Below are 23,920 nucleotides of genomic sequence, written 5' to 3'. Positions count from 1 at the left end.
CGCATTCTTCCAGCATCGAAACCCAAAAGCCAAAATGCATCCAACATAAACTTATCGAAGTATCTCCCAATACCAATATTAGATACATGCACACGTATCTTACAACCTACCTAAGGTATCTCATATTCCAATAGGCACAGAGCGCACCAATGTGAACAATAAATCGCTACAACCAAAACGTACCTAACATGGGTAGCTACCTAGCTTATCTTCCTCCGGCGTATGAGATGAGGTGAGGTCTCCCACCTTCGTGTATGCGTATGGGAATATCGACACATGCATGCATGCATATCTAATGCTAATCGGGCAAAATACGGTGTGAATAGCAACATGTGAGTACGGTGCCCCGCGCTCACCTGTACAGTCACCACCAATGGATTGGACGGACCGATGGAAGGCCGACGAGAAAGAGGGCCCGGATCAATTGGGGATCCAAGCTAAGAACTTAACCCGAAAAAGAAAAAGAAAAAAAAACCCTTACCATCCATAGCACCTGAGGAGCTGCCGGGTCCCCTGCTGGATAGTCGCTAAGTCGCTAAATTGCTTGGTCGCGCGAGTCTGCCCGCGCCCGAGCGAGGGCCAGCTAGGAACAATACCTAATACAATGCTGCTCTACCTACTACCTACCTCCTCCAAAAAGTGACCCTCTTGTTCGCCTTAACCAACACACATTCCTCCCCCTCTATTACTCTTACCTTTGCAAACTGACGCAGTTTTTTTTTATTTTTACGAATATCGAATTCAGTCATGATAGACCTGACGGTATATTTGCAAGGTCCTTATCCTGTTTCCTCTGACCTCGCGTAGCCAAAATTCCTTCAAGAGCTCCTTCGCGGTCGCCCTGGAGCAACTCTTGTCTCCTCACCTTCTTCCAACCACATCCAGTCTTTGTCGCGACCCAATCACCTATAATCTCACATATTCCTTGCTCAGACCTAAAGAGAATACTTCCCAATTCCATTCTCTACTGAGATCGCCGTCGCGTTTAACCCATTTCCCACATTAAGCCCCCCCCGATCTCAATCCGACCTGTCGCTTAGTCGCCCATACTCCACGCCGACAAGCTATGGCCGGTACTTCTCCGACTAGACGCTCTTCTCGTGCGCGAACAACTCAATCACAATCACATAATAGCTCGAGTGCGTCCAGTGCATCTGGCCGTGTCGAGCGAAGCACGAGGGCCTTCACTAAGACTGGTTCACCCCAAAAGTCGACTGGTAGTGGATCTTTATCGTCAGAGCCCCCCGAGGATTCAACAATTATAACGAACGACGACCCCATTCTCCGTCGGCGGAGTACGCGCGGGAAAGAAGACGACCGAGAAAAGCAATCCAAGATAGAATTACTCGATATGGCGTCTGCTGGCGACGAAGTTCAAGAGGACGATGAGGCCGTACGCTGCATCTGCGGTCATGACGAATACCCAGGGCCACCACCCTTCGACGAGAACTCGAAGCATGACCCAAGAGACACGATTGACCATGACCGAATTTTCGCTATCGAAGTTACGGACGACATGGCTGGTTTTTATGTACAATGCGAGTTCTGCAACACATGGCAGCATGGTGCTTGTGTCGGGTTTGCCGAAGAGTCCAATCTCGAAGACGTCCAGTACTTTTGCGAAAGATGCCGAAAAGATTTACATAAGACATTTACAGCAAGCAATGGGTGAGTCTCATCATCAAATCCTACAATCAAATTGAGGACAGTCGCATTGGGTGACCCTTCAGCTGCGGCGGAGTGCTGACGGTCGCGCCTTTGCCGATCTTGGTCTCTCCAACTCCCTTTCCCCCTTCCAAGATTGACTTCCCTGTCACCACCAATCCATTACAATCGTCATATTAACATTATGGCACCCAGGCAAAAATACTCGATATTTCTTCCCATCCATCGACCCTCACGAGCTGTTTCACGAGCCACCTCCACAGCTAAAGATGGTGCGCTTTCCCCTAAAAGCAATCCAACTAAAAACTCACGCTCCTCAGCAGCTGCGCATGCATCGAAGCGGCGTTCTACTATGAACAGTAGAGATGCTGCTTACGATGAAGAGGAGCAACTACGCCGAGCAATTGAAGCAAGCAAGGAAGATGCGATTCCCGAAACCACAGAACTTCCGTCAAGACGTCCCAAGCGAAGTAGAGATGATAGTGAAGAGTACGTCCCTGACTTATTAACAAGGCTTGGTGTTGTTGCTAACGAAGTACATAGGAAGGTCGAGGGTATTAAACGACAGCGAACAACTTCCAAATCTCCTTCCCCGAAAATTGAAAGGCTTCAATCCGCCCCCCCTGAAGAGTCCGAGGATGAACTGGCAATGCGAAACGGATCGTCAAAAAAGTCTCGGAACGCAGCAAGGAATCAGCGTGAAAAAGCCGAAAGGGACGAACGCCGTGAAGAGCAAGAGCGGAGACGGGTCGAGGCTGCCAATAAGCGAAAAGGCCGAGCTGAACGTCGGCGAGCTGATGGTAACATCCCAACGACAGTATTGAATAAGTGACTAGCTAACCCAAACCCAGACTCCGACCCCTCGGAAGAAATGCCTCTGGCAGTTCGCGCAGCAGTAAATAGGGCAACAGAATCCGCGCAACCTCCTGATCCTCCGGTTTCATCGCAGCCCCCTCCCGATACGCCTCCTACAGTCCCGGCTCTCACAAATTCCCATAAGAAAAAGGCAACCAACCAGAAAAAGAAAGGCAGGAACCAATATACTAAAGACCGTGATAATCGTGATCATGACGAATCACCGGCGAGGTCAGTGTCGCGTGACATTACAAGAAATGCCGACGAGAACGGCACATCACATACAAAATCGAATCACGAGCCTGCCGGCAAGCAGAGCAAATCAAAGGGCGGCATGAATTCGAGGATCACTATGACAGATATGAAGAGGCGCGCCAATAACATTTTAGAATACATCACAAGAACACAGGTTGAGCTCGCAAGCGAGCCGTTATCAGACTCAGGAACTAGTACACAACAGAATAATGCTAGCAATGGATCCGCCACTACAATACCTTCAATTAAGGTAAACGGCGACAGCAGAAAACACGAAAACGTCGGTATAACTACGAACGGGTCGATAACCAATGGAGTTAGCCATAGCCTCTCCTTGCTAAAGGAATTTAAGGATATGTCTTGTATCGAGATGATGGACATATTGACACGGGATTTGGTCAAATGGCAGCAAGAGTTTGCGCCCTGAAGTTATTGACGGCTTCATTTAACAGTCAACTTGGCGTTCTAGGGTTAGCTTCCAGGTACATTAGGTAGGCTTATATCTGCATTGCTCGGCGTTGTTTTGCGCAGATGGAAATCCAAGGCGTTCTTTTCAGAGGATTAAAAGGAGGGTTATCAATGGTGTTCTACTTCTACTTTTCTAGCTGTACTAACAAAATCTCAAATGGATTGATCAGGAGAGTCGGGGGCTCTAAGGAACTTGGGACAAGGTCTCAGGACACGGAGCACCTGTTCGTGGAGAGGATGTGGGACCTTTTTTTTTGTTTTTTTTATGCTATTTTACAGGCGCGGTGTTGTATCTACAGTATACCCCCTCTGATACCTTGCTATATCTCAATAGCGTTTCCTTACTGTAGGACTTTAAGTACATTATGTACAATGACGATACGGATTACCAATATACTGGCGAATACGCCTAGGCTCCATATATCGTCTTCGACTGATGATACGTCTGTTCTATAATTTGTCTTTAGATATGTATATATATATAGTTCATGTCTCATCCGAATCGTCAACTTCCCTCTGCAGCTTTCCTCTTAGCGGTGTTTCTCGCCTTCCGCGCCTCCTTTTCCCTCTTCTTCGCCTGGTTCATACTCAAATGCTGCTCGCCACCAGCCAGCGCCTTCGCCCTCAAAGAAGCCAAGGTCTCCTCGCTAACGTCGTCGAGCCCAAAGCGGCCCAGATTGCCCTTGCGCCACTGCTGTACGATCCAGTCCGCAGCTTGTTCTTGACTCGGCACGCCGCCCTTCAGCAGCTTACCCGTGCGCACGGCGATATTATCAAGAAACTCGCGGATATCGTTCGTCGGCGAACTGAGCTCGCTGTACATTTCCGGATCCCGCAGGTTCAGCCGGAACAGCAGGTAATCAGCGACGGTTTCGGCGGGGACTAGGCCGTCCTTGACGCAGCCGACCAGCGATAGCTTGAGCATGGCCTCGACGTCAGTGACGTAGGGCACGAAGACACCCGGGGTATCGACCACGAAGACACCGCCTTCTAGCCCTGCAGCGGTGTCCTCGGCAATCACGCGGACGGGTGTGCTGAGCTTGCGCGTGATGCCGGGTTGCGCGCCTGTTCGCGCCGCTTTCGGGAGCTGCACGCCCTCGGCGCGTAGCGCGTTGAGTAGCGTTGATTTGCCCGCGTTCGGCATGCCGACGACGAGCGCGCGCAAGCCCGTCAGCGAGTCTGACGCCACGGCGCGCTCTTTAACCGCGTCTATCAGCTTTTTAATCGATCGCGGGCTGCCCGCGTCCGTGAATACCACCTCCGCCCCCCCATATCCGTCCTCTCCTCCTTCTTCCGCGACGATCCCGGGCGAGCCGGAGTGGAATTTCGTCAGTAGTTCTTTCTGCTTGTCAATCCAGCGGTTCGCAGAAGCGGGCGCGCACAAATCGGCCTTGGTGTACACGACGATGCGGTCGCGGCCAGCGAGCGCGGACTCGAGGAGCGGGTTCGTCGAGGTGAGGGGCACGCGGCTGTCGCGGCACTCGAGGATCAGGTTGATGTTGGAGAGAACCTTGCGCATGGAGGTGAGCGCGCCGGCGTGGTGGCCCAGGAAATACGAGCGCGTGATAGAGGGCGACACCTCGAAGACGGCGCGCGGGGCGAATCCGCCGACGGCCTTCAGGGGCGCTGCCATCGTGGAGGTATATATAGGTATACCTGATTTACGGCGGCTTAAGAAATGAATGTACGAATACCCCAAAACCAATTCTCATCGTGCGATCGCGCCTATCGGCGTGTTGCCAGGATTATGCGGAGTAGTTGCGCGCCATTGAGTTTGCCGTCCGCGACGGTTGAATATTGGAGAAATTTGGGTGTAGAGATGAATGAATTAAGCCGATTAAAGTTTTATCGCAATACCTATGATCTGGGGAAAATTCTATCAGCCTCGTACGACGTGGGGCAGGGACCGGAGGGGCCATGACGTAAATAATGTTGAATTGAGGGTCCTTGGAGGAGGGTGGAGACGGCCAATGGTGCAGAGATGTGGCGCTTTGCGGCTGAAGGCCCACTTGATCTGCGCCATGGGTTGCATAGGTGCATCACCTTCTGACCGCAACAATTTATATTTACCTATAATATAAGAGACTTTAAAACCCAGCGGTCACGAGACATCCTTTCAGCAGAAACGAGTAAGCTAGGATAACTATGTATAAGTGATTTAACGCACGTCATGTTTTAAAGACAATAGATATCTTACATTAGTTAGTTACTATACAGAACGATTTCCATATTCTCTTTCCCTAGATGACTCTACGAAAGATGCTACTATCACATGCGGCAATCTTACCTAGAAGACCCATAAGCAAATCCTCACTATTCGCTCTGAATAGTTTAAAAGGGCCCTCTATGGCGGATTTTCCGCGAGTGGTTTAACATAGGCCATAATCCCTATTAAATCAGGTAGGTACCTAGGTACCCATACATTATTCTTATGTTCACGAGCAGGAAGCAAAGAGCAATACCATAACTATTCACGAACAAGATCCTGTCTATGCAGATAGGGTGGGTTATTACCTAGATCTACAAGCAAGGTATAAATAATCAATTCTTATAAAAGATATTATACGCAAGGGCCAACTATCACCACCAGATATCAAGGCAGTCCTTCATCTCCCCATTGCATTCACCGATGCGATTGGCCTCTTCCACGTGGCCGAGTACTTCTGCCTAGACGACCTACAAGCACATATCAAGAGCTATGCTCAGGAGGCCCTGCAAGAGAAACTTGAATTCACGATGGGTCTTGAGGAGGATTGACAGCGGCACTTTAGTTACTCCTAAATCCCTAACAAACCCAGTAAATGCCATTGCGCTAATAAATATAGACGATGGCTACCTTCATTTCAATCAGAATACGATAACTAAACCAAAATCCTGTGCATGTTCAGCCTTAGAATATACATACATTGTTAGGATTAAATAAAGCATAGCTTGATCTTAATGCCCAAATAAGCGGAATTAATGTGCCCCCTATCAGCCAACCACAGACAATATTACTACATATTCCATCACCTCACACATCCTTATATTTCAAATCAAAAATCAACAACGGTGTTTCTGTGTGAATACAGTTCTAGACGACGCTTCTACCAAGAAACACAACAAAAATCCGAGCCGAAGAGATCCTCCCGCGCGGGGTTAAACCAGGTATAAAACGCCACCAGCGCCAATGCCCTTCCAAGTGAATACCTCCCATGCGCATAGGACGTGTCCGTCACTAAATAGCAGACGCACTCAAATAAAAGACTAACAAGGCCCGAAACTAATATAGAGCTTCGAGAATGATCAGAACTAGTCGCCGATTCCCTTAACCGCATCGACTAGTCCGTCAAACTTATCCTTCACCCAGCCCCAGGCATTCTCCCACCAGGCGGAGTCATCACCCTCGTCCTTGTTATCTTCATTCGACGGAGGATTTTGCTCCTGCGGCTTATCACTAACGGGTTCCGGTATAGGATCCACACCGACCGTCGCAGAGGGCTGAGCAACCTTGGAGCTAGTTTCCACTGGGAGAATAGACATTGCTTCTGTCGCAACATCTACGGTAGAAGTTGCCTTGGCAGTAGAAGCGGTCTCAGGCTTAACAGGATCAGCCGGTTCCTCGAAGACCGTCTCCGGGTCATGAAGGCCGACGATCTTCAGGGGTAGATGTAGCGTCCCGTTATTCGGCATGGCCTGCATACCGATGGAGTCGCAGAGGATATTGTACACGTTGATATTTTCTGCACGTAATTAGTATCCAATTAAACTAAAATAAGGAAAGGGGCGACGTACGGAACACCTCCACCTTGCTGTGGGGTTGATGCGGGAAAGCAGGCCCACGGGCGACGAAAATGGCTCTCATCAGAGGATGCTCATGGTCGTAACCGTGTAGACCTTTGGGGTGGTAAACAAGATTCTTCGCTTTTGCTTCCTTAATGTCAAATTCCTCCCGCTTAACGATCGCCCACCCGGTCTTTGGGACGATCCATAGCGGTGCAATGCGGTCGTTATTGCTAAAGTGATACCGCTCCGGCATGTTCTTATCTCTCAGATACACATCGAAGTTAGGGTTGGATTTGGCCTTTTCGGCAGCTTGCTCATACAGCAGCTGCAGGTCGTCTAGATTCTTGGGTCTGATGCCAACTAGGGGCCATCCGTCGAGGTGCTCGACTTTATCTAGGTCCACTAGATCCTCAATTTGTATCATCCGGCTAATATCCGTGGTAGCCATACCATGGTCGGAGACGATAATGACATTTACGATGCCAGTAAGATTCCTTGCCTCCAGCCCATGGAAGAGCTGATCAAGCATTGTATCAACTTCGCTGATAGTCGACCGTATCTCAGTACTGTTCGGGCCAAAGCGGTGACCATCGGCATCAACATTAGGAACATACGCGGCTATGATTTGCGGTCTTATGTCCGCGGGATCCGCATCTGGATTCTCTACGCCCGGCTTATCGAGAAACTCGAGAATTCGTTTGACCTTTTTAGGTAGTTTCTCCTTACCATTGTACTTGTCCAAAAAGCTCGGATCCTTGCCTAGGATGTGAGCTTCACTTCCCGGCCACATATGCACAGCGGTGCGAACACCCTGTTCCTCAGCAGTCACCCAAAAGGGTTCGCCGCCCCACCATTTAGCGTCAAGACTCCTATCAGGATCTGTATAATAGAACTCGGATTCCAAGGCCGGATCCCAGAACGTGTTGCCGACTACACCATGAGATTCTGGGTATAAGCCAGTCGCAAGGGTGTAATGATTCTGTGAGCGTATTAGTCGATTAGTCAATGACCAAGGCTTGACTAGGGTGACTTACAGGGAATGTCACAGACGGGAACGACGGGGTCATATAGAGTGGCGACACGCCTTCTTTAATGAAAGCATTCAACCTTGGCGTCAAACCCCGAGTTAGAAAATCTGCCCTGAACCCATCCAGGCTGATAATGAGGGTAGTCGGTAAGAACAAAGCTGTACCATTGCTGACCAGCTGAGGAGGAAGAGCAGCTTCTTTCTTGCCCATAGAAAGCTTCCAAATAACGAGGGTCAGAAATGCGACACCAACTATGATAGTAGCATGTATGAGTAGCCATTTCTTCCACTTCCTCGTCTTTGCAGCCTTGGCGTCGGATACTCCTATTAAGCGCTTGCGATCGAGTTCGTCGCTATCCTCTCGCTCACTACTGTCGCCGGTAGAGCTCCCGTCCTTAAGTCCCCCTTGCTCCATCTCATACATGAGTTGTCCATCCTCGCCATTGCGCGCTTCCTTGAGCAAGCGATTCTTCTTTTCCTTCCTTCGTGTTCGTCTATTTTTCCTTTTCTCAGCGTGTAGATCTTCAACCGAACTCTCGTTGTCATCTATCGCGCTCGCCGATCGCGTATTCTTATAACTTCTCAGTAAGCGTATTGGGTTCGGTAGCGCAATATTGCTGCCCCGTCTCTGAAGACTGCTCCCTCTCCTTTCTCGTTCTTTTCGGGCCCTCGAATCGATTATTAGCCTATCTAATTCTTCCTCCTCCATCAATACCATGCGATCGCGTGCGCGCAACTCCTTGCTATTTCGTGCGGCAGCTAGTATCTCGTCATCCTCGCTATCAGTATCCTGGTCGCTTCGACTGTGTAGCGATGAAGCATCATCGTCATAGCGGCTGGGGGAAAGGAAAGATCCATCCCTCTCAACATCGGTAACGTCCAAAGGTTTGAGAGTCATTTTGAGCGAATACTTGCGCACATATGAAACTGGTTCGACGCGTTCATGGCCAGCGGACGAGTTGTTGCGAAGCTGCCGAATTATTCTAAGGATGATTACAGATTACAAAATACAGATTACAGAATCTGAGGTTGCAGTAGCAACTTACAGCCGTCACAGGGGATCAAGTCACTATCGGTAATTAGATCGGGCCAATCAAATTACAAGAGCGTGACAGTGTATCCACAATTCGGAGATATCAGCTGGCTTATATGTACATAAGGTACCTAACCTAAGCAGCTAAGGTACATGCGACACCACTAGGTTGGGGTTCTATTTTTACTCTGCCTTCTTATTCATCAACTCTTATCATAGTTTATCATCTAGGTGTGCAAAACATCAACATAGTCATGGACTTGGTATTTATCAGTGGTTGATAAAACTACCTTTTCTAGAGGTTTGCCAAGATAAGTACCTACCTTTATTTAACATAAGCCAAGAAAAATTTCGGTATTTTCCGAGACCAATCATCTTAGCCTCGTACAGCTGGGATTGGATTTGAAGGTCGACCTGAGCTGCTTATATTGAGACAGGGGTAATTGCGATTAATACCACACAAACCGACGAAAACCGAATAGCTTTGATAGACCCCAGTATGACATTCGCTCTTAACTCGACCAGCTATGCACTAAGTCGTACGTCCATAAGGCCACTTGATGAACTCGGTCTTATCAGCAACTTCCAGGAGAGGAGTAAGTCGTTCGCACGCCATTCACGTGATGGTTGACGTTATACTGCTTTGTAAGAGTTTGTAATTATTCTCTATAAGTCGCTTATAGAGGCCGAGTTATATAGTAAAAGGACTATACCAATATCCAAGACTCCCGTAATAGGTGTCCGTTCACCTAGATACCTAGGTAGATAGTTATTTATCGTTAAGATGACTGTGAACTCTTCCAGTCGCCACTTACGTGTGGCCATTATCGGCGGCGGTCCCGGTGGCCTCGCAACTGCCATCGCCCTCTCTAAGATTCCCAATGTCTCGGTAAATATCTATGAGCAGGCTACAGTATTGCGGGAAGCAGGTGCTGGTATAAGTATCGGTTCGAATACGTGGAACGTGCTGGAGCTCCTTGGTGTCGCTGATACATTAACCAGCGGCCATCCGACATGGGTCATTTTGAATATGTAAGTGCTAATATACTCGTTAAAACTCATCACTAAACTCTTGGAAGGAATGGACGCTCCGGGGAAGAACTTGACCGTCGTGAGAAGCCGACGAATTTTGATCAGAGACCTCCGGTTCGGACGCAGCGGACGAAGCTTCAATCGGCTCTCTTAGCGCACGTGAAACCTGGCGTAATACATCTCTCCAAGAGATTAATACGTATGATTGATAAAGGTCACGAGGGCGTTGAGCTACATTTCGAAGACGACAGTGTTGTAACAGCCGATCTAGTAGTCGGTGCCGACGGCATTAGATCTGTAAGACATTCTTCACTATCCAGTCTAAAAGAGGGTCTCTTATAGGAGACAAATAGGTGGTCCGAGATACAGCTTGGCCGAATTACGAAATCAAGTTCACAGGAACGACAATATGGAGGACTCTTCTACCCTGGGACGACGTGAAAGACTTAGATCCTCGCTTCGAGATTACCGGGTGGTGGCATACGCCGACTACGCATGTCTATTTTTCTCCTGTTGGGGAAGGCCTATGGGAGATAGCTTCTAGGGCATGGCAAGATCCAGTGATCCATAGCGCAAATAAGAAAAGCTGGGGTGTTCCAGTTGAGAATGCTCATGTTGAGTCACATTTTACGGTATTGTCTGTCCTCTAACTATGCCTAATCTCGCTAACACAATGCAGGAATATCTCCCCGAAATAAGAGAAGCGCTCGCGCGCGTTCCTTCTGGCGGCTGGCGAGAGTTTGCTGCTTTCGCTGGTCCCGAGCTGGCTCAGCTCACAGCGTGGGACAACAAAGTCGTACTTGTTGGGGACTCGTCGCACGCTTTGTCCGGCGCGTTCGGATCTGGGGCAGGGTTTGCGATGGAGGACGGTTGGATTTTAGCTCAGGCTCTGGCATACTGGAAGAATGATACTAGTAAAGCTCTACCGCTCTTCGACGCTATTAGATTGCCATACTACTCACGGATGTACGCGCACCTTTCTTCCGAGGCCGACAAACGTGCTGCAAAATTGAAGGTGCTAGTGAACCCGACGTTTGATGAGCGCGTTAAGAACAAGATTATTACGGATGGTGGGAAGGACATGTCATGGATTTACAAGAATGATATTGGTGCGGTCTGGAAGGAGTGGGTTAATAAACTTGAAGAAGCTTCGTAACCTGACTGCGACCTAGCTGCAGATTTAATATAATACATCTAAAGGAAACCACCGTTGTCTAGCCTTTTAAGTATAGGTACCTACCTATATACCCAAGGTATACGGAAAGGGGCTTATATGCACATAGGCACCTAAATTATAGATACCTAGGTACCTATGTATAGAAGAACATAAAATCATATTCCCAGAATTGAAGCAAAAAGTCCCATCAGATACTTCATGTTATTGGGATCGGGGCCAAGGAAATGATCGTAGTGGGAATATTTACAAGTCGTTCGAGTTTATCCTAATTCGAAGTACCTATTGGAAGCCTAGGTACATTGACAAAGACCACAAACCTGTCGAAGTCTATGCGTATACGTACCTAGGTAGGTACTATCTCCTCGTTTAAGATTTAGGAAGAGTTCCTTATGAGCTAACTTTTAGCTTGAATTATATCGAAGTCAGTGCCAGCCCCCTTCTAAGTTCCTCGGTGGTGGAAAGGGGCCAAACCATCAGGAGCCCGCGGATTCTAGATAGCACCTGCACACCTACCTTTTTTAAGATCCAGTAGAAAACTTCTGTAGGGATAGTATCTCTGCGAACCTTATAAATGCCTAGGTACATAGGTATATCTGGTGAGTTCGTGTCATAACTTTAACCCTATAGGTATCAACGAAGGCTACCGCAAGCCTCATGAAGGAAAGGACATAAAAATAGGCCTCGAAGTTCCCATCCTCTAATTCCTATATCTTCTCAGTAACATATTCAATCCCGACGAATATTTTCAAGACACATCAAAAGATATCAAGTCTTACCACCACAAATATGCGTTTGAGCATCTTAGTTTCGACGACCTTTGTAGCCGCGCTCAATGCTTCTGCAATCCCCAACGGCTTCAGCATCGCTTATGAGAACCGGACTCTGGAAAAGACGGATGAGCCGCATTGCGATTGCTGGGGGAGTATCATGTGCTCTACTATGAAGGTACAAGCCTGCGACGAAGCCGTCAATTGGAAACTTATCAGGAATGACGATATCAACTATGGAGCTGTCGGGTAAGTTACCTTTTAATAATGACCAAGTTTTCCAACATTCGAAACAACGTTAGCTAACCCGTCCCTGCAGAAGCGGAATGCCACATCTGGGAGTTTGTCACGGTGTAGGTAGTGACTTCGGTTGCGGAATCCTCATTACAGGAAACCCGGGCTGTGTTAGGTCTGGCAACGATATGTGGTGGGATTACCAAGATATTCGGAAGAGCGGCTGCCACCACTGCGGAAAAAAGTACTGGGGTGACGGATGTTCTACGACGATCGACTATTATCCTGAATGCGGAAAGGTTCATTAAACCGACTGATAGACTCTACAGGATGCGGGGCTTCAAGTATAAGACCTTATTTATGAGGCACTTTTATAGCAATACTCCACAGATAGGTAATAGCCAATCCCGAAAGCTGTTTTATGCTGCCAACATTGGACATGATGAAAATACCGTAAACATTTATATAATGTGATAGGGGTAGCCTCTGCCCCACTTGTCCTCTTTGTATTTGATACCATCATAGTGATGTGATATAAATTACCAAATCCTTGAATCTCTCCACGCGCTTAACGTATGTAGTAATTTATGACATCATTATTACAGTTGAATATAAACTTATATGTTTTAAGATCTGTCGTTTCATATAGTAAATAGTCATAATTATCTAGGTAGAGTCTAAGTGACAATGGTGACAACTCGCTCCCAGAACAAGACCCACGAGCCAAACTCTGGCGAAAAGCGGTCCCATAGCGAGGCCACAACAACTACGCAAGCACAAGAGCCAGAGACAAAGCAGAAGAAAACCGAATCTCATAATAGCACCGAGGAAAACAAAAATGAAGGCGACGAAAATGTGTCAAATTCCAAGATTCGCCAGTTGATCTCTCAGTATGGAGAGCTACCACTTAGCCAGACGGATTTATCTGATCCGGATAAACCGACCCCGGATACTGTCCTCGCATTGCTACTAAATGCAATTCTGTCCTCGTCGAGAATCTCTCATGCATTAGCTGCTAAGACTGTCAATCTAGTGATCAAGGCTGGATATCACAAGCTTGATGTCTTGAAGAAAAGTAGCTGGGAGGAAAGAACTGAGATCCTGACTAAAGGCGGCTATGCACACTACAGGTAGGGTTTTCATGCTATTGCGCGATGGAGACAATCGCCAACTAATACTTATACAGAGAAAAGACAGCAACTATGATGGGAGACCTTGCTCAACTCGTCGAGGATGAGTACGGTAAGTTACATGGAAGTCAAATCTGGAGGTTATCATATCATAATTAACAATGCGCATCTTTAGAGGGCGATCTGAACACAATCCTCGAACTCACTTCTGAGGACCCGACAAAGATCAGGGCAGAACTCAAGAACATCAAGGGTTTAGGCGATGTCGGTATTAATATATTTTTCGATACAGCGCAACATATCTGGACCTGCCTGGCGCCTTTTATAGACCCGCGAAGCTTGAAGACGGCGGAGGCGATTGGAATTGGGGATGACGTGCACGCCTTGTGGACAAAGGTGTCTGAGGACCCGGAACAAATGTGCAGACTCGCTGCCGCACTGACAAAGCTGAGGCTGGATGGGAAAGAGAAGGAGTTCAAAGATTAAAGTGGCTTGGACATGCGTTCAACTCTGTCTGAGGTTGGTTTAGTGTCTAAGAGTTGTTGGGAATGGGAGTATTTTATATCCGCATCTTGAATGTTATAGTGTGGGCATAACGAATAGGGGTTGAAGAAACACTACCATCAAGACTCTGAATGATGTGTTTATAATCATGGAAATTCACGGATTATATCTTATGAAATATTACCTAAATCAACCACACAGCGATCTTCTAGCCGTTGAAGATTTAGTTGAGAATCAGTATACGATACTCTAAAGGAAAACCCCTGGCGTTGCTGTTATAAATAATTATGACGAGCCGTGTCAGCGCTGTATCCGCGCTAACGCCGGATGTGTTTCAAGCCCTCCGGTAACATCACGACGTCGGACTCAGATTTTGCCTACTCAGGCTACTGATCAAACACTATCAATTTATACTAAAACTTCTCAGATGGATATAGATGTGTCTGATTCGAATGGCGTGGTTAATAAGCAGCATCTCGCTATAAACTCTTGAACCTTGCATATAGAATTAGCATATACAAATCTCATAGTTGGTGCTTCTATCTCCCAATCCCCTCTGGAGTCTTGGATAATGCAAAGTGCGTCGATCCAGATATATCGAATAGAGGATCTCCGTGCGACAACGATAAAATCTCTAAATGTTTGAGGAAGATCTTTAATCGGTTTACCATGACGGAATTCGTCGATATTGGAAGCCAGGAGGATAGGCTTAGGGTTTGGTGCCTATTGATAACTTAATGCCATATATGGAGCTGACTGCGGAGAGATCCCGTCTTCGGAGACAACAAGAAGCCGTCAATGAGAACTTTCTTTATAACTAATATAGGGAACGATCGTGATGTAGAACAAGTATAATAAATCTGAGGGCGGATTCCCTTTGGTTTGATAGAGTAATAACATAATTCTAGTTCAACGCAAGCCTCGGATAAAATTTGGGACCAGGTCTTCACCTGTTGTTCAGGTGTATTATTTCATATAATATAGCTGATAGCGCAGCCTTTTTTGACAGCCGATTGAAATGCTTCGGGTTTCTGTTCGATTGTTCGAGGCTCATATTTACGCATTCTGAGTTCGTCACATAAAACACTGCGGCACGCTGGACAAAGTTCTGCGGAATAAAACATGGTGGTTAAGTTTAGATTGAAATGAAGCCTTCAATACTATGGAATAGGACTAAGATTTAGGACCACAAGGTGTGTTAGGTTAGGTTAGGTACCTACATGCTATCAGAATACTGCCAAGAAAGCGGTGTGAATTGCAGCTAATCAGACTACGCACATCCTTGAGGCTGAACTGGTATAAATTCTTATAGGCAAATTTGTATGCTTGAGTTGCTCTTACCGAGTAACTCCGACTGTACGCCAGATGTGGGTCACGGTCGGCGCACCGAGAGCTCTACAGTCGGCGACTTGCCTTATTAGGAAGTCCCTGTTAGGCCTCAAAACGGCTGTATTAGTAACCTTCGTAACGTCTTTGAGAGCTTATTTCTCCTGTTGCAGGGAAAACATTAACAAATATTGTCATGGGGAAGTTAAATTTCTTAGAAATATTTCTAGGAGACTCCGTAGACTGTCCCCAGCCGGTGTTGATAATATCATATCAAATCTGCTTCAGACCCCAGAAAACCTCCTACTCCCACTAACCCTATCTACAAACTTTCATATGCAGATTTCTGTATATCAAGTTATTCAAGATATGGGAAACGAAAGTCTAAGAGGCGAGCCCTTACAGGACCAACCGGACTCTTCACCTGAAGGCCAACTTTCGGTGTACCATGATAATGGTACCCCATCGACTACTCTGCCGAAAGGTTGGCGTTTCTGGGCAGTTTTCTCAGCTATCTGCTTCACTACTATACTAGCAGCCGTCGAATTCACCGTAGTCTCAACAGCTCTCCCATTTATCACCCGTGAACTTGCCGCCAGAGACCTATACGTTTGGTTTATCAATGCGTACTTCCTGACAAGGTAAGCCACCCCTATTTATATCCCCCTGATTTATATGGCCCTTTACTAACTCAGACTTTATTTATCCTATAGTACCGTGTTTCTGCCCCTTATCGGCCAAATGTGCGATCTCTTCGGCCGCCGATGGATGATGATAGCAGTCGTTAGCCTCTTTGTCCTCGGTAGCGGCATCGCTGGCGGAGCGAATAATGCTGCTATGATGATTGCTGGGCGCGCGGTACAGGGAATAGGGGGCGGCGGCGTTAATCTCCTTATCGAATTAGTGTCCGGCCGGAATGAGTCTTCAATAGTCGCACACCCGCTGCGACTTTGATAATCGCCTTCATTAACTTCATCTGTTTGTTTTGGGTCTTGTAATTTTTATCCATCTACTTCCAAGCCGTCCTCGGGATGTCGCCCAACTATACCTGGTCTCGCGCTGCTGCCTACTGCTCTTCTGTCAGTAGTTACTGGGGATATCTCTGGTGTTGTCTTGACGAAAACCGGGAGGTACCGACCGCTGCACATCATCGCCTTTGCGCTGATAACCTTAGGTTTTGGCCTCTTCTCACGGTTCAATCGAAATACTTCTACCGCCGAATGGGTCATTGTTCAAATCATCGCAGCTTTCGGCCTTGGTATCATAATGTCTACCAACCGAGTCCTAGCGCATTAACGACTTACAGATAGAGGCCCGACTACCTGATGGGAATGTATACAAAGCCTCCCACAATCCCAGAGAGGTCGTGTCATTGATGTTTACACGTGTAGCTTGCAGTTGATATGGCAGGTCTCTCTAGCTTCCGCGCTACTAGGATTCCTTATCTGCTTTCTCGAAAAGGGGATAATATACTGTGTAGGTACCTAAGGTAGTTAAGTGGTACAATACAAGTCTAAAACCCCGCAGAGATGCTCCGTTGAACTCGATATATTATATAACTTATGCTACAACTTGCTCCACCTCCCCAAGCGTTCTATGCTTAACGAGAACGAGAACGAGAGAGAGTTAATGCTATTTCTTCTATCCTGCTGCTCAGCCATACTATCAATCAAGCTATCTAATGTACCCACCCTACGATAAAACTTGTCTGCGGGAACATAGACAAATAGCTCTTGTAGTAGACATAGAGTTAAGTTCTAATATATTTATTACCAACGGTTATTTTTGGCCAAGTGCCTTGTTATTGCGATTATATCATGGTGGTTTATAGTTACTTGGCACTTATAACCCTATAACTAACTAACTAATAATAGTTTACAGTCTTATGCAAGCTCAGCTTAAGAGGACCACCAATTAATTTTTGATTACAAATTAGTTTCTATTCGGTATCAATTTTCGTCTGATCATAATAATCCTGCGTATCCGTTTCGCCTATAGCTGAACAAAATGTTCAATCATTTCATAAAGGTATGTATAAACATTGGTACGTAGTATCAGTTGCTGTTTGCCCATACGTAATGGCACAGCTGAAAAGTTCGAATTTAAAGGTTGGTTACATGTTTTAACAAAGGTGAGGATATTTTTGATATTTTTTTCTTTTTTAGGAATATAATTTTAACTAACATTTAAGAATTGGCTTAAATGAGGATGATATAATAGTAACCAAAAATAAGAATTAAGTGCCCATAGCACCATGTCTTGGCACAGTCTAGCTTACTGTCCTCGGTTTAGGTACTTAATACCTGAAAAAGGGGTCAGCGGCTCGGTTTCTTCCACTACAGCATACAAGGGGTCTACATAGCCACAACTCATAAAATTATCATAGCTCCAATAACAATCCTCATGCAGAATAGGACTGGTCAACGACGCATTACTATCGCATTATAACATCTACTAGTGAGCATCGAGTATGCGGCACAGCGTAGCTGTTGGTTACCCATCCACAATATACGTAAGCTGAAGCCGAAGTTGGTGAGCTGAAAATGAAAATGGAGTTGCAATTTTATATATGAAGCTCGTCACATCCGTTCATGTCAACTGCTGTGTAAGTTTACTATCACCTCTCAATTAGTCGTAGGCTTCACTAACAATACTATGGCAGCTTCGCTGAGACTTCTTGCTCTCACGTCCGTCTTCGCTTATAGCGATGCCTTCTCAGGGCAGCCAAGAACAACCGGCGGACAACACCCGGCAGTAGCTTGCAAGGCCGCCCCCGGCTCTCCCGAGTGGCCGTCTGCCGATACCTGGGCCCAGCTCAACCAATCTACCGGAGGAAAGCTTCTTGAAGCGGCCCCCCCAGGAGCTATCTGCCATCCTAAACATCCTACCTACAATGCCGAACAGTGTACGGCTATCGCTCAAGAATGGCTTACCTACGACTTCTTCCAGAATGATCCAACCTCGGGCATGTGGAATCAGTACAACAACGACACTTGCCTTCCCGACGCAAATGCCCCATGTAGTCCTGACGGATACCCTGCGTACGTCGTGAACGCGACAACCGCTCAGGATGTCAAGTTGAGCATAGATTTTGGTAAGTTCATCGCAAGCCAAGCGAGCCACAATTACGAACTTGATCGTCTAATAACACACTACAGCACGCACATATAACATCAGACTCGTAGTGAAAAGTACTGGTCATGATTATCAGGGCAGATCACAAGCTCCGGGAGCCCTCTCAATATGGACGCACCATATGCATGCCTTGGAGACGCACACGTCATTCCAGCCACAAGGGTGCGACTTCACTCTCAACAGCACGGCTGCAACTGTAGGACCCGGGTCTCAACTTGCAAACGTTTACGAGGAGCTCGGCAAGATAGGCCAAATCATAGTTGGTGGTAACGCCAAATCTGTCAGTGTTGGTGGATATTTGACCGGCGGTGGACACTCTATCCTTGCTCCCCGATATGGACTTGGTGCGGACCAGATCCTGGAAATGGAAGTCGTGACATCCGCGGGAGATATCGTTGTGGCGAACGAGTGCCAGAACCAGGACTTGTTCTGGGCTATGCGAGGTGTATGTCCACTCCTACCAACCACATGAAGCCTACTGATTAATATCGCCTAATTTAGGGAGGTGGTTCAACCTTCGGAGTTATGACTTCGGTTACACTTATCACATATCCCTCGCCAAAAGTTGTAGCAGCCACAGTGAGCATCTTGAGTCCTGAGGTCGATGCGCCGTACTTTGCAGAGATGGCAGGGTATTTGCTCTCGCAATACCCTTACCTAGATTCCAAGGGTATATCGGGTTACAGCATTGTTTCGGGCAACTTCTCGTACCCCGGCGTCCCAACCACTGGGGCCGGTATGGGCGGCTTCTTCCTCTTACTGGATACGCAAGATGTAAACGACATGCTTGACGTATGGAAACCGATCATAGAGCATGTGAACAAGACCTGGCCAGAAATAACCCCGGCGGTAATACCTCAGACCTATTCCCAGCTGCAGGACTGGTTCAGCACCCATTATGCTGTAGGCAGCGCGGGTACCGATCTCTGGCTCGGCTCTCACCTCTTAGACGCCGAAGCTTTGACGAAGAACGTAACTGCTGTAGGCGAGGCCTTTAAGGTCTTGGGCGGCCAGGTTTTCCTTGTAGCCGGTCAGGGTACCAAGAATGCCAAGCCGAGGGGAGGCAGCGACTCTGTGAATCCGTCGTGGAGGAAGACTATCGTCCATGCTGGTAAGCCAAACTCGTATTCTTATCCTTCTTAGCTAAAGACTAACACTCTATCTCACCTCAAGTCACCGGTTTGACCTTCCAACCATTAAATCAGACCGCCAAGGAGGAGGCCCTTGCCGAAATCAATGCTAAAGTAGAACCGCTTAGACAATTAGCACCTGAAATGGGATCTTACTTGAACGAGGTATTTCACTTACCTCCTTGTGAGTAACATAGTGACTAATAAGAGTTATAGAATAACCCCGGAGTGCCAAACTGGCAACAAAGTTTTTGGGGAGACAACTACGATCGCCTACTCCAGATCAAGCGCGCCGTAGACCCAGACGACGTCTTCTGGTGCCATCCTTGCGTAGGCAACGATCGCTGGGAGGAGGTCGGATACCAACTGTGCCGGGTCGATTGACTCAGGGAACTAGATTCATTCGCCTCGTAGATTGTATACTTAGCTTGGTGTATCACTACCTAATATCAATACATATGTGCAGCTTTCCCTCAAATATTTACCTAAATTGCGATTTTATTTACTACCTACCTATATATCTCACAGGTGGGCAACCCCTTTCCCCGCCTCCTTTTTCTTTTTTTCACGACCTCTTCGGCGGTAATTTCTCCAACACCACCTGATCTCCCGTGATCTCAAAGTCCCACGCTGCGCGGTCGTCAATATCCAGCACTAGCTTATACTTCGCCGGCCAGAGCGTCAAGCTACCGTCTTTATCGCTGCGCGATATAGCGCCAAGTTTGAGGTCCAGCGTCCCTGTCCCCGTCTCTCCGGGCTTGATGTCGTGGATCCGGGTGAACCCCACTAGGCTCTTGAGCGGGTAGGGCTCGGGGCCGTACTCGCCCTTGAGGAATGCGAGGACGACGTGGTCGGATGTGATGTTGCCTGTGTTAGCTACTGGCACGGGGATCGAGAGGAACGGCGCCAGGTCGGGGTAGTTGCCTGAGGCGACAGGTCCAGTCTCCGTGAAGGAGATGTTGGATGTAAGGTCTGCGGTTGAGAATGTGGTGGGGAGGTCGGTTGGTAGAGATATGTTGAAGCTGGTGTAGTGTAGCCCGTGGCCGAAGGGAAATACGGGTTCTTTGGTGTACCATTTGTAAGTCCGTCTGGAATATTTGTTAGTTGAAATCTCTCACTGAACATGGCGGATAGATGATTGGCTAAGGGGGCCACTTACCCAGGGTTTCCAGTACCGGACTGCAAGCTCATGTTCGTCATTGGAACCTGGTTTACGTAGTCGCCCGGATACTGCGTCACCGGGAGTCTTCCCGCAGGCGCTTTCTCGCCGGTTATAATACTAACCACCGCCGCGCCGCCGTCTTGTCCAGGGTATCCAGCCCACAGAAGCGAGTCGACGCCTGTCAGAGCTTTTATCTCCGAACTATCGAGCACAGTGCCCATCTGCACGACTACAAAGGGCTTATCAGTATTCGCTGCTGCCAGCTGTTTGATCAGATTTATTTGCTGTCCTGGCCATGTGATCTGTTCGCGGTCACGGTCCTCAGCTTCGATGCTAGTATCGATGCCGCCGACGAATACAACCGCGTCTACGGCCTTGGCTGCACTCAGCGCTGCGGAGAACCCCAATGTCGAAGTCCCACTGATATCGCATCCTTGCGCGTTAGAGGTATCATAACCCGCGGCCTTGAACGCCGAAACTACAGTTGAGATGCTTTGCGCAATGCCGTAGTAGTTCCCTTGCATCTGCGTCGTTGCGGTTCCAAGGGGTCCAACAACAGCTACGCGCTTTATGGACTTGGCCAGGGGTAGTGCGCTACCGTTATTCTTCAATAACACAATCCCCTCCTGTGCGGCTAGTAGAGCAAGTGCCTTAGCCTCCGGCTTCGCTACGGAGTCCCATGCGAGTTGCCGGTATGGCTGTTCCGCCGGCGGGTCGAACCAACCCAATCGTACCATAGACGCGTAGCGCCGGATCAGCGAGCGGTCGAGAACAGTGTCGTTGAAGAGTCGGGAGTTGTAAGCTGAGGGCAAGTTCTGAGGCCAAAATTGGCCGCAGTCGAGATCTGTTCCGGCATTCAAACTCGCTGCGGCGGCACCTGCAGCTGAGGAGCCGTAGCGGTGATCCGTCCAGACATTTTGTAGAGCGTCGCAATCGGCCGTGACCCAGCGGTCCTCGCTGCCGAATCCGTACAAGCCGCGCAATACGTCCTCGAGTAGCCAGGGGTCGGCACAGGTCGGCACACCGTTGACAGCGTTGTAACTACACATGGCCGACTGGGCGTTCGCATCTCGTACGCACGCGCGGAATGGAGCAAGGTAGTAGTCCTGCAAGTCCTGACTGGTGATCTGAGCGTCGAAAGCATATCGCCGGTTTCCCTTCCAGTTCTCCATGTCATACCCAGCATAGTGTTTACATGTTGCTGCAAGCTTGTAGTACGGGTCTCCATGCAGACCTCCTTGGAGCCCCGGTATGAGTTGCATCACATACTGGCTCATGTGATATGGGTCTTCAGAAGGTACTTCTTGCCCTCGGCCCCAACGGGGGTCACGGAACGGGTTAATATTGGGGGTCCAGAAATTCAGACCGCACCGGCCAGCGTTGCTGAACGCGCGGGCCTCGGTACTCGTAGTCTCGGCCACGGATCGTATCAATGGCATGTCGAAAGCTGCGCCCATAGTTATGGGCTGAGGGAACGATGTTGCGTAACTGAAATTCCCCGAGTTGGCGAACTGTACGCCGCGAGAGCGGGCAACACCGTGGAGTGCCTCGTTCCACCATTCGTAGGACGGTACACCAAGACGCGAGACTCCTGGCGAGTTGTCCCAGGAGTTAGATATCTTCTCATCGTGACTGAACTGGGCCACAAGCTAGATAGAGACATGAGTTAAGACTAGCTTGGTTATCCGGAGAAGATTGGTGTTCTTACAGCAGCCGCTCTCGACCATGGGTCAAGAGTAGTATTGCATACTTGGTTAGAAGCAAGCTACATAAATATTAGCGATTCATGATGACCATTTTAGGAGTTTCCCATCCACTTACAGGACCGGATTGGCAGTTAGGGAAGTCTCTAGCGACTACACCTTTCACGGTCAAGAAAGCGATAACGTTCGCTGCCACTCTAAAAGACATGGTTGCTCAAAGGCAAATTGTTTCTGTAGCCATTTAAGCCCCAACTGCCAACTCAGGGTCGTCCCCACCTGGCTATATATAGTGTACCGATATAACTGTCTGAGAAATCTAGATCATCGCGGTTAAGATGGAAGATGGCCAATACGACTCCAACATGCGGACGAGATGAATATTGCGGGGAGTGGCTATTTCTGCCGTCGAAGGCATTGGGGTAATAGGAGAAACAACGAATCCAGCCTGCGTGGTTTTAGCCTGAAGAGTCTCCTGGATCTGATATGGATGGAGGTGTGTTTGTGCCACTGCCGAGGTAGAAGGCTGCGGTGGAAATCATTGTGATCAAAGACTAAGACTATGCATATACTCTTCAAATAACAGGTAGTAACTAATATTAAAAATATGTCAGAGTTTACCGAAGGGCTGCAACATATAATAAGGTACAAGGTTCTAGATTATTCGTATATTAGGTACTCTTACTTAAGATTAGCTACGATCAATGTTATGTCTTATAAAATAGGGTGAGATTCATTTGACCGGCCGTTTTTATAACCATCTTAAACAACAACTAACACACCCCCCTTAACTATATTTTAAGTACCTACATACCCTATATTTTATATGAAGGCAGTTAAGTATTATAAGTCGTGACTATGTGGTGAATAGCAACATACGATTCAGCGTCGTAAAAACCTTCCAATATGAATTCATTCTCTAAATAGCATATTAGAATTATATATGATAGAAGTTTCGCGGACGAGTAGCCTAAAGATAACTCTGATCATACGTCAGGATACCTGATATTGCCTCCCGTCAATGATTACACCATAAAGTGTCGGCAATAAGTCCCACAGCAGTGCTTGACGTCATCTATTAGAGGTCACATCTCCCTCCACTCCCCAACGAGCAGACGAACATACAATCAGCCCATAAATACATGTAGTTTCTTTTTTTTTTTAAAAAAAAAAATAGCAAATTTCATTCGACAACAATTATCTCCAATAATAAAACTAGGTACGCATCCATGAAAAAGCTACGCCATCGAATAATTAGAGGTGTGTCTGGCTTGCTCGATGGCGCTACTGCAGGTACAAACGGACGGGATCAACCTATGAGGTCAGATATGGGGTTGTTTGGTCTTATATGACGTTCAAATCATCATAGATTTAAATATATATATAGCTCTAATTCAGCCTTCTCGAAGACGTCGTTATAATAATCATTAAAGGGATAACTTAAACCTTTTACCAGGAACCTTTGGGGGGGGGGGGGGGGGGGGGGGGGGGGGGGGGGGGGGGGGGGGGGGGGGGGGGGGGGGGGGGGCGGGGGGGGGCGGGGGGGGGCGGCGGG

The 23,920-nt window shown here is 47.8% G+C and overlaps 9 protein-coding genes across 9 annotated transcripts; 6 read left to right on the top strand and 3 right to left on the bottom strand.

The window, feature by feature from the left end:
- Positions 1 to 1,066: 1,066 nt before the first annotated feature.
- Positions 1,067 to 3,202, top strand: F4813DRAFT_385151 (uncharacterized protein; the record flags this gene model as incomplete). Its single annotated transcript, XM_049246205.1, has 4 exons — positions 1,067 to 1,668; positions 1,861 to 2,154; positions 2,209 to 2,465; positions 2,517 to 3,202. The coding sequence occupies 4 exons, from the start codon at positions 1,067 to 1,069 to the stop codon at positions 3,200 to 3,202; spliced, it is 1,839 nt and encodes a 612-aa protein (XP_049104402.1).
- Positions 3,203 to 3,475: 273 nt separating this feature from the next.
- F4813DRAFT_108090 (P-loop containing nucleoside triphosphate hydrolase protein) lies at positions 3,476 to 4,989 on the bottom strand. Its single transcript, XM_049238474.1, has one exon. It carries the CDS (start codon positions 4,874 to 4,876, stop codon positions 3,749 to 3,751), a length of 1,128 nt encoding a protein of 375 aa, XP_049104401.1. The 5' UTR covers positions 4,877 to 4,989; the 3' UTR covers positions 3,476 to 3,748.
- A 1,361-nt stretch (positions 4,990 to 6,350) lies between these two features.
- Positions 6,351 to 9,059, bottom strand: F4813DRAFT_108066 (Phosphodiest-domain-containing protein). Its single transcript, XM_049238473.1, has 3 exons — positions 8,043 to 9,059; positions 7,018 to 7,987; positions 6,351 to 6,965 (listed from the first exon to the last, which is right to left on the bottom strand). Exons 1-3 carry the CDS (start codon positions 8,931 to 8,933, stop codon positions 6,535 to 6,537), a joined length of 2,292 nt encoding a protein of 763 aa, XP_049104400.1. The 5' UTR covers positions 8,934 to 9,059; the 3' UTR covers positions 6,351 to 6,534.
- Positions 9,060 to 9,523: 464 nt separating this feature from the next.
- Positions 9,524 to 11,472, top strand: F4813DRAFT_108035 (FAD/NAD(P)-binding domain-containing protein). The gene is made up of 4 exons (XM_049238472.1): positions 9,524 to 10,100; positions 10,148 to 10,397; positions 10,454 to 10,732; positions 10,780 to 11,472. Exons 1-4 carry the CDS (start codon positions 9,853 to 9,855, stop codon positions 11,254 to 11,256), a joined length of 1,254 nt encoding a protein of 417 aa, XP_049104399.1. The 5' UTR covers positions 9,524 to 9,852; the 3' UTR covers positions 11,257 to 11,472.
- A 591-nt stretch (positions 11,473 to 12,063) lies between these two features.
- On the top strand, positions 12,064 to 12,586 carry F4813DRAFT_385147 (uncharacterized protein; the record flags this gene model as incomplete). Its single annotated transcript, XM_049246204.1, has 2 exons — positions 12,064 to 12,293; positions 12,364 to 12,586. 2 exons carry the CDS (start codon positions 12,064 to 12,066, stop codon positions 12,584 to 12,586), a joined length of 453 nt encoding a protein of 150 aa, XP_049104398.1.
- Positions 12,587 to 12,811: 225 nt separating this feature from the next.
- F4813DRAFT_344499 (uncharacterized protein) lies at positions 12,812 to 14,176 on the top strand. The gene is made up of 3 exons (XM_049241672.1): positions 12,812 to 13,408; positions 13,465 to 13,520; positions 13,584 to 14,176. The coding sequence occupies exons 1-3, from the start codon at positions 12,966 to 12,968 to the stop codon at positions 13,892 to 13,894; spliced, it is 810 nt and encodes a 269-aa protein (XP_049104397.1). The 5' UTR covers positions 12,812 to 12,965; the 3' UTR covers positions 13,895 to 14,176.
- Positions 14,177 to 15,271: 1,095 nt separating this feature from the next.
- Positions 15,272 to 16,192, top strand: F4813DRAFT_397014 (major facilitator superfamily domain-containing protein; the record flags this gene model as incomplete). The annotated part of the gene is made up of 2 exons (XM_049247901.1): positions 15,272 to 15,879; positions 15,952 to 16,192. The coding sequence occupies exons 1-2, from the start codon at positions 15,278 to 15,280 to the stop codon at positions 16,190 to 16,192; spliced, it is 843 nt and encodes a 280-aa protein (XP_049104396.1). The 5' UTR covers positions 15,272 to 15,277.
- Positions 16,193 to 17,893: 1,701 nt separating this feature from the next.
- On the top strand, positions 17,894 to 19,887 carry F4813DRAFT_385144 (FAD-binding domain-containing protein; the record flags this gene model as incomplete). Its single annotated transcript, XM_049246203.1, has 5 exons — positions 17,894 to 18,332; positions 18,397 to 18,818; positions 18,875 to 19,484; positions 19,547 to 19,668; positions 19,720 to 19,887. The coding sequence occupies 5 exons, from the start codon at positions 17,894 to 17,896 to the stop codon at positions 19,885 to 19,887; spliced, it is 1,761 nt and encodes a 586-aa protein (XP_049104395.1).
- Positions 19,720 to 22,847, bottom strand: F4813DRAFT_397012 (glycoside hydrolase family 3 protein). The gene is made up of 4 exons (XM_049247900.1): positions 22,487 to 22,847; positions 22,374 to 22,430; positions 20,663 to 22,314; positions 19,720 to 20,591 (listed from the first exon to the last, which is right to left on the bottom strand). Exons 1-4 carry the CDS (start codon positions 22,574 to 22,576, stop codon positions 20,069 to 20,071), a joined length of 2,322 nt encoding a protein of 773 aa, XP_049104394.1. The 5' UTR covers positions 22,577 to 22,847; the 3' UTR covers positions 19,720 to 20,068.
- Positions 22,848 to 23,920: the final 1,073 nt, after the last annotated feature.

This window comes from Daldinia decipiens (assembly GCF_022478715.1).
Source record: "Daldinia decipiens strain CBS 113046 unplaced genomic scaffold F4813scaffold_2, whole genome shotgun sequence".
In the NCBI taxonomy this organism is placed as follows: Eukaryota; Fungi; Ascomycota; class Sordariomycetes; order Xylariales; family Hypoxylaceae; genus Daldinia; species Daldinia decipiens.
Note: the sequence above shows the minus strand (reverse complement) of the source record. Positions and strands in the feature narration are given on the sequence as shown.

Bases quoted from the DNA above. Each gene is read 5' to 3' on its own strand.
- F4813DRAFT_108035 (XM_049238472.1), top strand. From the start codon at position 9,853: ATGACTGTGAACTCTTCCAGTCGCCACTTACGTGTGGCCATTATCGGC. The intron at 10,398-10,453 runs GTAAGACATTCT...GGAGACAAATAG, and splicing joins GTGCCGACGGCATTAGATCT to GTGGTCCGAGATACAGCTTG. The intron at 10,733-10,779 runs GTATTGTCTGTC...AACACAATGCAG, and splicing joins ATGTTGAGTCACATTTTACG to GAATATCTCCCCGAAATAAG.
- F4813DRAFT_108090 (XM_049238474.1), bottom strand. From the start codon at position 4,876: ATGGCAGCGCCCCTGAAGGCCGTCGGCGGATTCGCCCCGCGCGCCGTC.
- F4813DRAFT_344499 (XM_049241672.1), top strand. From the start codon at position 12,966: ATGGTGACAACTCGCTCCCAGAACAAGACCCACGAGCCAAACTCTGGC. The intron at 13,409-13,464 runs GTAGGGTTTTCA...ATACTTATACAG, and splicing joins GGCGGCTATGCACACTACAG to AGAAAAGACAGCAACTATGA. The intron at 13,521-13,583 runs GTAAGTTACATG...GCGCATCTTTAG, and splicing joins ACTCGTCGAGGATGAGTACG to AGGGCGATCTGAACACAATC.
- F4813DRAFT_397012 (XM_049247900.1), bottom strand. From the start codon at position 22,576: ATGTCTTTTAGAGTGGCAGCGAACGTTATCGCTTTCTTGACCGTGAAA. The intron at 22,315-22,373 runs GTAAGAACACCA...GTCTCTATCTAG, and splicing joins CATGGTCGAGAGCGGCTGCT to CTTGTGGCCCAGTTCAGTCA. The intron at 20,592-20,662 runs GTAAGTGGCCCC...CAAATATTCCAG, and splicing joins TCCGGTACTGGAAACCCTGG to ACGGACTTACAAATGGTACA.
- F4813DRAFT_108066 (XM_049238473.1), bottom strand. From the start codon at position 8,933: ATGACTCTCAAACCTTTGGACGTTACCGATGTTGAGAGGGATGGATCT. The intron at 7,988-8,042 runs GTAAGTCACCCT...ATACGCTCACAG, and splicing joins TCCCGTCTGTGACATTCCCT to AATCATTACACCCTTGCGAC. The intron at 6,966-7,017 runs GTACGTCGCCCC...AATTACGTGCAG, and splicing joins CAGCAAGGTGGAGGTGTTCC to AAAATATCAACGTGTACAAT.